General features: G+C 45.2%; 1 protein-coding gene across 3 annotated transcripts in view; it reads right to left on the bottom strand.

Annotated features, from left to right (window-relative positions):
* The window catches only part of stxbp4 (syntaxin binding protein 4), a 149,671-nt gene that overhangs the window by 120,626 nt on the left and 16,825 nt on the right, over positions 1-12,220 (bottom strand). For all 3 annotated transcript variants that reach the window (XR_013574566.1, XM_078535805.1, XM_078535804.1), the window contains 2 exons: positions 11,856-11,925; positions 9,203-9,277 (listed from right to left, as the gene is read on the bottom strand). Coding sequence is in view for 2 of the 3 variants with exons in the window: in XM_078535805.1 (XP_078391931.1) it covers positions 9,203-9,277; positions 11,856-11,925 (145 nt within the window). In the remaining variant the exon portion in view is untranslated. The remainder of the gene's footprint in view (positions 1-9,202; positions 9,278-11,855; positions 11,926-12,220) is intronic.

Here is a 12,220-nt window from a genome sequence, read left to right as displayed (position 1 = left end):
AGGACTGGCTGCTGAAAGGGTTTACAGTTAATATGCTTTGGACAGATTTATAAAGCTATTTCATAAAAGCATGCAAACCATCAAATTAATTTCCCTTTGCTTTTCATTCTCCATTTTCCACTTTAATCCCATAAATCAAGAAGTAATCCTACAATGGTAGAACAATGAGTAAAGTAAAGTAGTTGTAGGGGATTCTATAATTAGGGGAATTGATAGCATCCTTTGTAAGCAGGATCGAGAGTCCCGCATGGTATGTTGCCTGCCCGGTGCCAGGGTGAGGGACATCTCTGACCGGCTTGAAAGGATATTGGAGAGGGAGGGGGAGGATCCAGTTGTTGTGGTCCACGTCGGTACAAATAACATAGGTAAGACTAGGAAAGAGGACCTGTTTGGGGATTATCAGGAACTAGGAACTAAATTAAAGAACAGGTCCTCAAGGGTTATAATCTCCGGATGACTACCCGAACCACGTGCAAATTGGCATAGGGACGTGAGAATAAGGGAAGTAAACATGTGGCTAAAGGAGTGGTGCGGGAAAGAGGGGTTCCATTTCGTGGGGCACTGGCATCAGTATTGGAACAGGAGGGATCTGTACCGTTGGGATGGTCTCCACCTGAACCGATCTGGGGCCAATGTTCCAGCGAAAAGGGTAAATAGGGTGGTCAACAGGACTTTAAACTAGAAAGTGGGGGGGGAGGGAAGGGTAAAACTCCAAGAAGTATGACTAATGGGAAACAAAGCAGCAGGTTAGCGTGTGGGGGGTGGATTCAACTTCATGGAAAATTATGAAAAAACTGAAAAGAAAGGTGAGCCCAAGAGAGGTTATTAAAGTCTCCAGAACACAAAATAGGACAGAGTGTTTGGAAAGGGCTAGGAATCTAACTTCAAGCGCATCAGATAAAGGGACGACAATGAGAAAGGGGACGGGAAATACAGGACTGAAGGTGTTGTATCTGAATGCACGCAGTATACGAAATAAGGTAAATGAGCTTGTGGCGCAGATTGAAATTGGCAGGTATGATGTGGTGGGCATCACGGAGACATGCCTGCAAGGGGATCAGGACTGGGAGCTAAATATCCAAGGATATACATCCTATCAAAAAGATAGGCAGGTTGGCAGAGGGGGTGGGGTTGCTTTGTTAGTAAGAAATGAAATTAAATCGATAGCAAGAAATGACATGGGGTCAGATGATGTAGAATCTGTGTAGGTAGAGTTGAGGAACTGCAAAGGTAAAAAAACCATAATGGGAGTTATGTACAGGCCTCCGAACAGTAGTCAGGATGTGGGGCACAAGATACACCAGGAGATAGAAAAGGCGTATAAGAAAGGCAAGGTTACAGTGATCATGGGGGATTTCAATATGCAGGTAGACTGGGAAAATCAGGTTGGTATTGGATCCCAAGAAAAGGAATTTGTAGAATGTCTACGAGATGGCTTTTTGGAGCAGCTTGTGGTGGAGCCCACTAGGGAACAGGCAATTCTAGATTTAGTGATGTGTAATGAGGCAGATTTGATAAGGGAGCTTAAGGTGAAGGAACCCTTAGGAGGAAGTGACCATAATATGATAGAATTTACCCTGCAATTTGAGAGGAAAAAGCTGGAATCAGATGTAACGGTTTTACAGTTGAATAAAGGCAACTACAGAGGCATGAGGGAGAAGCTGGCCAGAATTGACTGGGAGATGAGCCTAGCAGGAAAGACAGTGGAACAGCAATGGCAGGAGTTTCTGGGAGTAATTTGGGAGACACAGCAAAAATTCATCCCTAGGAAGAAGAAGCATACTAAAGGGAGGATGAGGCAACCATGGCTGACAAGGGAAGTCAGGGACAGCATAAAAGCTAAAGAGAAAGCATACAATGCGGCGAAGAGCAGTGGGAAACCAGGGGATTGGGAAGCCTACAAAGACCAACAGAGGACAACTAAAAAAAAAAGGAGGGAGAAGATTAAATATGAGGGTAAACTAACCAGTAATATAAAAGAAGATTGCAAGAGTTATTTTAGATATATAAAGGGTAAGAGAGAGGCAAAAGTGGACATTGGGCCGCTGGAAAATGACGCTGGAGAAGTAGTAGTGGGGAACAAAGAAACGGCGGAGGAACTGAATAGGTACTTTGCATCAGTCTTCACAGTGGAAGACACAAGTAACATCCCCAAAGTTCAAGAGAGTCGGGGGGCAGAGGTGAGTATGGTGGCCATTACCAAGGAGAAGGTGCTAGGAAAACTGAAAGGTCTGAAGATGGATAAATCACCTGGGCCAGATGATTACACCCCAGAATTCTGAAGGAGATAGCTGAGATAGTGGAGGCGTTAGTGGTGATCTTTCAGGAATCACTGGAGTCAGGGAGGGTCCCAGAGGACTGGAAAATCGCTAATGTAACCCCCCTGTTTAAGAAGGGAGTGAGGCAAAAGACAGGAAATTACAGGCCGATTAGCCTGACCTTGGTCGTTGGTAAGATTTTAGAGTCCATTATTAAGGATGAGATTTCAGAATACTTGGAAGTGCATGATAAAATAGGGCAAAGTCAGCATGGTTTCATCAAGGGGACAAATCTATTTGAATTCTTTGAGGAGGTAACGAGTAGGTTAGACAAAGGAGAGTCAATGGATGTTATCTACTTGGACTTCCAGAAGGCCTTTGACAAGGTGCCGCACAGGAGGCTGCTCAGTAAGATAAGAGCCCATGGAGTTAGAGGCAAGGTACTAGCATGGATAGAAGATTGGCTGTCTGGCAGGATGCAGAGAGTGGGGATAAGGGGGTCCTTCTCAGGATGGCGGCCAGTGACTAGTGGAGTTCCGCAGGGGTCAGTGTTGGGACCACAACTTTTCACTTTATACATTAATGATCTAGATGAAGGAACTGAGGGCATCCTGACTAAGTTTGCAGATGATACAAAGATAGGTGGAGGGACAGGTAGTATTGAGGAGGCGGGGAGGCTGCAGAAGGATTTGAACAGGTTAGGAGAATGGGCAAAGAAGTGGCAGATGGAATATAACGTGGAGAAGTGTGACGTCATGCACTTTGGTAGGAAGAATAGAGGCATAGACTATGTTCTAAATGGGGAAAGAATTCAGAAATCTGGAGTGCAAAGGGACTTGGGAGTCCTAGTCCAGGATTCTCTTAAGATTAACTTGCAGGTTGAGTTGGTAGTTAGGAAGGCAAATGCAATGTTGGCATTTATTTCAAGAGGACTAGAATATAAAAGCAGGGATGTGCTGCTGAGGCTTTATAAGGCTCTGGTCAGACCACATTTAGAATATTGTGAGCAATTTTGGGCCCCGTATCTCAGGAAGGATGTGCTGGCCCTGGAGAGGGTCCAGAGGAGGTTCACGAGAACGATCCCAGGAATGAAAGGCTTAACATATGAGGAACGTTTGAGGACTGTGGGTCTACACTCGATGGAGTTTAGAAGGATGAGGGGGGATCTGAATGAAACTTACAGAATACTGAAAGGCCTGGATAGAGTGGACGTGGAGAAGATGTTTCCATTAGTAGGAGAGACTAGGACCCGAGGGCACAGCCTCAGAGTAAAGGGAAGACCTTTTAGAACAGAGATGAGGAGAAACTTCTTTAGCCAGAGAGTGGTGAATCTATGGAATTCATTGCCACAGAAGGCTGTGGAGGCCAGGTCATTGAGTGTATTTAAGACCGAGATAGATAGATTCTTGATTGGTAAGGGGATCAAAGGTTACGGGGAGAAGGCAGGAGAATGGGGTTGAGAAATTTATCAGCCATGATTGAATGGCGGAGCAGACTCAATGGGCCGAATGGCCTAATTTCTGCTCCTATGTCTTATGGTCTAATCCCACTTTTCGAGAGGCTGCCTGAGATAAACCAGCCTTTCCCTGTTAATGCTGGGCTATTAGGGATCAGCGTTCACATAAGCCAATCGAGATGTTAGGCTTGATTAAACATTAGGATTGCTCTCCCAAAGTTGATCAGCATTTTGCCAGGTAACGTAGAGACACAGCCTGGAAATTGAGGATAGCTGTTGGAGCCACAGATACTGTTCACTGTGCTACACATGTTGGGTGGTGATTTTATTTTTTGAAGCTTTACCGTTAATGCAAAGTGTCGGAACTGACCTCTGCTTTCAGATTTAAAATTGACTAATTTCACCCAAACGTTCCTTATTACAGTCACCCAGTAACAGGTTATTGGAACTCTGTAATAGCGTGTCTTTGTCACTGCCAAGCACTGCAACACAACTCAATGGCTGTTATTCAATGACCATGACACCTCCTTCTGTCTGGGCCCTTCCTTTGGTTCCACCAGTCGCAGCCAGCAAGTTTTCAGCAGCAAACGCCTGAACTGAGGGGATTGAGCTTGGGCTGGGGGGGAGCATGAGGAACAGCAGTTTAACCTTCAAAGAGAAGGGTCTGTGAGCTGTCCGGTATTTAAGAGGCAGAGCCCAGGCCCTGTGAAGAGAAGGGCAGTGAGTGGGCCTCACACTAGAGGCTCACCGACAGTAGCAACAAAATGTTCATTTGACGCAAGTTGCACTGAGAGGACCTGATAAGACAAGATAAACAGTGGTTCAGACAGAGTGAGAAAGAAAAACGGTAACAGTACAGAACTGAAAACTTTAGATGTAGAATTGGATCAGGTTTTCTGTAGCATTGTGCCTTCTGCTTATTAAACAGAATTACATAGCATTTACAGCGCAGACACAGGCCATTTGGCCCAACAGATCCATGTTGATGCCCACACAAGTCTTTCCCTTTCATCTCATTCCCATTAACATATCCTTCTATTGCTTCCTCCTTCATTGTTTACCCAGCTTCCCTGTAAATGTATCCACACTATTCAACTCAGCCACTCCCCATGATAGCGAGTTCCACATTCTCACCACTCTCTGGTTAAGGCAGTCTCTTCTGAATGCTTTAAAGGATCTGTTAGTGACTATCTTAAAATTAAGGCTACCTAGTTCTGGACTCCCCCACAATTGGAAACATTATCTTAATAAAAACAAAAAACTGCGGATGCTGGAAATCCAAAACAAAAACAGAATTACCTGGAAAAACTCAGCAGGTCTGGCAGCATCGGCGGAGAAGAATAAAGTTGACGTTTCGAGTCCTCATGACCCTTCAACAGAACACAAGTTCTCACCAGACCTGCTGAGTTTTTCCAGGTAATTCTGTTTTTGTTTAACATTATCTTAATGTCTACCCTATCAAAGTCCTTTCAGGATTTCAATGACCTCTATCAGGTCACACCCTCAGCCTTCCCCTTTCTCAAGGAAAGAACCCTAGTCTTATTTAATCTTTCCTGATAGGTATAGCTCCTCAGTTCTATTTCACTGTATGAAGTTTGTACCATGGCCATTGATGTGAAAATATGAAGACACATATTCATGGACCCACTGAGCAGAACACGCTTTCAGCTTACAACAGGGGAGTATTAAATAAAATCAGAATCTCTCAACAATGCCTGTACCAGCCTGTGTGATACTCAGATACACAGCTCAGCAAAACTCCAGCTTTGAGTAAATTGACCTCAGCTGACATGAGGAGATGGGGAACAATTCACTCGCCTCTGGGTCAGCAGGTTCAAGTTTCACTCCAGAGACTTGAGCACAATAATGTAGGCTGCCACTCCTAATGCACTACCAAGGGAGTGCAACACTGTCACAGGTGCCGTCTTTTGAATGAGATGTTAAACTGAGGTCCTGTCTGCCCTCGCAGGTGGAGATAGAAGATCCCACAGAACTATGTGGAAGAATAATGCAGGAATTCTCCCCGATATCCTGGCCTATATTTATCCCTTAACCATTGTCATAAAGAAAAGGAAAATGTGCAAATGTGGAAATCTGAAATAAAGGCTCTGATGAAAGGTCATCAGCCTGAAACATTAGCTTTGTTCCTCTCCTCAGAGAGAGAGACTGCCTGGTTTGTTCTGTGACTCCAGCAGTTTCTGTTGTGATTTCGGATTTCCAGCATGCACAGTATTATCTAACAGTTTATCTAATCACTTTAGTAGGATATATATTTGCTCGCTGCTCTTGATTAGATTGTGCCCGAGTCGATGATTAAACAAGTCGTGGGACAGAGATTTGCAGACGGGCTATTTTTATCCAGAGTTTACAGAAATCCTCATCCCAATTTAATCCTGATCCAGTCTAACACGCCTGAATGAAAAGGTTACAGGTTTGTCAGGATCAAGTGGGACTCCAGTAATAAGGAAGCTCACTGGGAGGTTTGGCTGGTGTGAGGTGAAAGCAGTATGGCAGCTCACTGGGAACTCTGCACAAATATGTCTGATGATCTTTCTGTGGGGGTAGGCCAACCGAACAGTGATGGAGTTGGAATCCCGTTTGGTTAATGAAGACTCCAGGGTGATCTGGGGTTGGGACCTTGTTTACCACATTGACTCTCTGGACCAATGGGATGCCAGCCAAAACTGCAAAGCCGAACACCCATTCATCCTGAAGGGTATCATCAGTTGAGAAGTGCATCTAAGTCTTGGCCCAGGCAAACATGGCATCAGTCACCTGTTGGGTGCACTTGTGGGCAGCGGGTTGTGAGGTTTTATAAATATCACCTGCTGATTCCTAAAAGGAGTTAGAGATAAAGAACTAGAAGACTGTGGTGACTTTGACAGCCACTGGCCATGGGTTTCCACCTGGCCCACTTGGTAGCAAGTCTTCTTCCAGGAGGATGCAAATGCCAGCAACATCCTAACATAAAGCTCTGAGCCTCCTGGGGCACTGATGCTCAGCCATATCCAGGAAACTTATCCCCTGCCCATAAAGCCTACAGGGGTATTGCATCTTGTGAGCTGGAGCTCAGTGCTCATCCCTCTCTCCTGTGAGGTGATAGGTGGTTGGGAGAAGCCAGCTGCCGCTCTGATGGTGTTGCTGTTCATCTGAGGTCAATGGTGGAGCTGCATAAATGGCTCCCAGGCTAAAGTGAAACTGGGAATTGTAGATCAAACAATGTGTTCTCGAAAGTAGTAGAATTGACCTCCACATTAGTGAAAGCACGCTCTTAGAACAAGTCCCGTGATCAAAAGCTTTCACCTGGGCAAGGAAGTAGGTGTGAGATCTCAATATTTGTAACAATTCCCACCTGTCCCCTGTTCAGGCCCCTCAAATCCCACTGTCTCCTCACCTTCATTTCCCAAGTGAGTTTTATGAAGCCTGGGAAATCTCTGCATATGCCAGTAAAGCCAGAAATCAGGGCTAAAGCTGCTTCAGAGCACTTTATCCATTTAAATTGCCATTCCGCCTGTCTCAGGATTCTATAACCAGGATAGCCAGGTGATGAAGGATAAAACTGGAATCTAATCTTCATACTTCACTGACAAGCTTTTATTTGCAAAACATCTCCAACCCTGTAGCCAGAGTTTCAGCCTCTTCTATACACAAGAGCACAGGGAAATCCCCAATTAATGCTCATTTTATGAATATAATTAACCGCCAATTTTTAGATGATTAACATGGGGGTTTCCTGGGCACTCTGGGTCACACTGAGGTTAAAGACGGAAGTCAGATTCCTGGCCCATCAGCAATTTCAGCCCTTTTAACCTTCCACCTGCTCACAAACCCACTCACCTTGTCAGCTTAAACGTCAGCACACCAACCTCCGTACCAGGAGGTTGTAGGTTCAAGTCTCACTCCAGAGGCTTGAACATAAATAATCCAGGCTGGCACTCCCAATGCAGCCTCGAGGGAGTGCTGCACTGTCAGAGGTGCTGTCTTTCAGAGGAAATATCAAACCAAGGCCCCCTCTGCTCTCTCAGGTGGATATAAAAGATCCCATGGTTACTATTTTGAAGAAGGGCAGGGAGGATTCTTGCTGATATCCTGCCAATATTTATTCCTCAAACAAACCATTGTTCATTGTTGCAAAAACCCATCTGGTTCACTAATGTCCTTTAGGGAGGGAAATCTGCCGTCCTTACCTGGCCTGGCCTACATGTGACTCCAGACCCACAGCAATGGGGTTGACTCTTAAATGCCCTCTGAACAAGGGCATCAAATGCTGGCCTGGCCAGTGACGCCCACATCCCATGAATGAAAAAAAAATCAGATTATCTAGTCATTATCCTATTACTGTTTGTGGGATCTTGCTGTGTGCAAACTGGCTGCTGCATTGCAACAGTGACTACCCTTCAACGTTACTTCATTGGCTCTAAAGCTCTTTGGGATATCCTGAGATTATGAAAGGCGCTATAGAAATGCATGACTTTTTCTTTAAGCAAGCACGGCGAGAATTTTTTTTTCTGTTTATTCACTGTTCTCACTTTACTGACAGAAACAAAGCAGTGGGACCAACACTGTGAGCAGAGGGAGAGGAGCCCTTCGATACTGTTCCAACGTTCAGTTCAGTCACATCTCTCTGTGCTTCAATTTCATTTATCCACCTTTGAGTCCACTCCCTGCTGCCCCTTACACTTAACTAGTTATGATGGATAAATCATCATCCTGTTCCTGTTAGAGTTGGTTGAGGGAGGAATGTTGGCTGTGGCAGTGGGATAACTCCCTGTTCTTTGAAAAGTGCTACAGGATCTCTTACACCCAGCAGAGCAGGCAGACCTATCCTCCAAAGGGCAGAATGATTATGCTGTAGGACATAGCAAGCCTCTCTTCCCACTACAACACCACTGTTAAATCGGATTTAAATCGTATTACTGAGCTTCAGCTTAGAAGGAATGGAATAAAGACAGAAAGCAAAGCTTTAACGCAGTAATCAGCTTAACTGGTAAACTGATTTCTAATTAATTAATTATTAAGGTACAGACTGGGGCTGCAACCAAGGTTCGTCCTGTTGCGTATGGTTTATAGTTAGATCCTCTGTCAACCAGCTGAGGTGCTGAGTGACCTAACAACAGGGTTCCTTGCCCTCCTCACCGACAGGAAGTGAAGAGCAGTTGGATTTAAAAATGGCAACATATCTCACACAATACTTACCTTGTACACCTCTGATCATACACGTCACAAATTCCCGGTATTAAAACATCAGGTGGGATGGACAGAAGCTTCCCTTCATTAAGATAAAAGCAAAAAAACTGCGGATGCTGGAAATCCAAAACAAAAATAAAAATACCTGGAAAAACTCAGCAGGTCTGGCAGCATCGGCGGAGAGGAACACAGTTAATGTTTCGAGTCCGTATACGTTAGCTGTGCTCCTCTCCGCAGATGCTGCCAGACCTGCTGAGTTTTTCCAGGTATCTTTATTTTTATTTTTGCTTCCCTTCCTTACCTGGCTTCATCGTCTCGCGCAATCAGCAAGGACATGTGGCTAGACGCCGAAGCCATGCGGAGGACATCGACAGCCCTGTAACAGATCAGAACACAGCTCACTGTAAGGAGACCTCGAAAAGTTGCTAGTCTTAGAGAGTCTGTTTAGATGGGTAGGGTTAGAATCGGCAATATCTCAGCAGTTTCATTAAGGCAGGTTTTCTAAGTTTGGCTGGTGGGATTGGGATGAAGGACCATACGATGCTGACATTCTAGCTGCTGCTATTTCTACTGGAATGAAATAAAATAGGAATCCAAGACTTATAGTTCACAAGATGATATGTGAATGAGGAAGTTCCATTAGCTCATTTTAACTCAACCATGTGGGAAAACAGTGACTCTAACACAGCACCAACTGTCTCTAAGTAACTTCAAATATTGGTCACACTCTGCATGAAGAAAACCTTCCTGACATCAGTCCAATCCTCTCGTTATCATACTGATGACCAGAGTTTAACACAGCCGGGGCATAACTTGCTGCCCTTTGTATTCCAGCCTCCTTGATCCCACCATCAAGCTGAGGCCGGCCTCTTCCACACAGAGGGGAAGGGAAAACAGGAGAGAAAGCCATCGTGCCTCATGCCTCTCCCAATGGCAATGTACACTCACCGCACTGCAGGGGCCTGGATGACAGGCGGCCTGACCACTATCTCGGTTGGATGGGCACCATACAGTTGGAGGTCAAGAGGGATCAGATGAGGACAGCTTAAGAATCTGCCACAAGTCCTCCACAGTAGAATAGCCAGCTGGCACTATTGAGGATCGCATTTAAACAGTGTTTTAACCAATTTCACAGGGAAGGAAAAGTTGGGGGTGGGGGGTGGGGTTGGGGTTTGTGGGGGGAGGGGGGGGAGGAAAGAACAAAAGGGAAGGTCTGTGATAGGTTGAAGCAGGACAGATTCAATGACAAAAGAAATGAAGGTGCAAGGCAAAAGGAGATGGGAATTGCATAGGATATACGGCACAGAAACTGGCCATTCGGCCCAGCCAGTCCATTCTGGGATTTATGCTCCACTCAAGTCTTCTCCCATTTTTCCCCATCTAAATCTACCATCGTAACTCTCTATTCCCTTCTCCCTCTACCACCCAGAAAGACAAGGGCAGTGGATACATGGGAACACATCACCTACAGGTTCCCCTCTAAGTCACACACCTTCCTGACTTTACAAAGGATTACATAGGATATACAGCACAGAAACAGGCCATTTGGCCCAACCAGTCCATGCTGATATTTATGCTCTAGTCAAGCCTCCTCCCAACTTTCCCATCTAAATCTATCATCATAACCCTCTATTTCCTTCCCCCTCATATGCTTGCCTAGTTTCCCCTTAAATGTATCTCTACTATTCACTTCAGCCACTCCCTGTGGTAGCGAGTTCCACATTCTCACCACTCTGTGGGTAAAGAAGTTTCTCCTGAATTCCCTATTGGATTGCTAGGTGACTATCTTATATTGACGGCCTCTAGTGATGTTCTTCCCCAAGAGGAAACATTCTGTCTGCATCCACTCTATCAAAATCTCTCATCATTTTAAAGATCTGTATTAGGTCATCCCTCAGCCTTCTTTTATCAAGAGCCCCAGCCTGTCAGTCCTCTCCTGATGTGTGTACCCTCATGCTTCTGGAATCATCCTTGTAAATCTCTGCACCCATTCCAGTGCCTCTATGTCCTTTTCATGATATAGCAAACAGAACTGCACACCGTAATCTAAGGGAGGAATTTTACATCCCTGTCATGGTGGGGGTGGGCCAGAAAAAGCAGCAAGCTGTATAAAACTCCACTGACTTTGGAGGGACTGGAAGATCCCACCAGTGGGAGGGACAGTAACATTTCGCCCTAAGTGTGCTCTAACCAAGCTTTGATGTAGATTGTGCAATAAATTCTGTAACTTTCAGCTCTATCCCACTAGAAATAAAGCCTGGAGCTTGATTTGCTTTTTCTGTGGCTAACCTGTGGCACAACCTTTAGTGATTGGATTTTAATGGTATTCGTTTTGCTTCATACATCATCGCTTTGGTCATTTACTCTCTCCTGCTTTCCACCCCATCACAGACCTTCCCTTTTGTTCTCCCCCCGCTCCCCCCCACAGCAACCCCTTCCCTCCCTCTGTACTTGCTTAAAACCTGTTACCTTTCTAGCTTTTTCCAGTTCTGATGATCGATCACTGACCTGAAACGTTAACTCTGTTTCTCTCTTCACAGATGCTGCCAGACCTGCTGAATATTTCCAGCACTTTCTGTTCTACTTTCAGTTTTGCAGTATTTTGCTATTGTAACAACAACCCTATATTGGGTTGGGCTATTTATCAGGCGTCATGGCCACTTACTGCAAACATTTGCATTTCTATAGCGCCTTTAATGAAGTAAGCCATCCCAAGGTGCTTCACAGGAACATTATCACACAAAATTTGACACCAAGCCACAAAAGGAGATATTAGGACAGGTGACCAAAAGCTTGGTCAAAGGGGTAATTTTTAAGACTATCTCAAAGGAGGAAAGGGAGGTCGAGAGGCAGAGAAGTTTAGGGAAGGAGTTCCAGAGTTTAAGGCACAGGAAGCTGAACGCATGGTGGAATAGAGAACATTACTGGACACTGTTCAGCTCTAGGTTATATACCTCTCATTTGTAACTCCCGCCAGATCCTCTCCATTCACTTCCAGAATTAAGTCACCAGCCTGCAAGCGACCTGAAACAGAAGCATGAATTGGAGCCGGGGTATGACTGACAACAGCTTTCCTCCATGTTACTATGAGTTTTACAGCAGTCCCAACCCATCTCCTATCGGAACTGGTGCAGTTCAGCTGGCCAGTTTTGTCCTGTCCTCAAGGCAGAACTCATCCACACCCAGAACGAGAATGTTGTTGTTGATCCTCACTGACCCGAAAGGAAAACACTCCCTTGCCATAAGGCAGAACCAAACCACCCTCAACAGGCTTAGGTCCGAACTCAACATTGTCAATTCAGAAGGCAGGCTTGGGCCC

The sequence above is a fragment of the Cetorhinus maximus genome, unplaced genomic scaffold, assembly GCF_964194155.1.
Source record: "Cetorhinus maximus unplaced genomic scaffold, sCetMax3.hap1.1 HAP1_SCAFFOLD_666, whole genome shotgun sequence".
In the NCBI taxonomy this organism is placed as follows: domain Eukaryota; kingdom Metazoa; phylum Chordata; class Chondrichthyes; order Lamniformes; family Cetorhinidae; genus Cetorhinus; species Cetorhinus maximus.
Note: the sequence above shows the minus strand (reverse complement) of the source record. Positions and strands in the feature narration are given on the sequence as shown.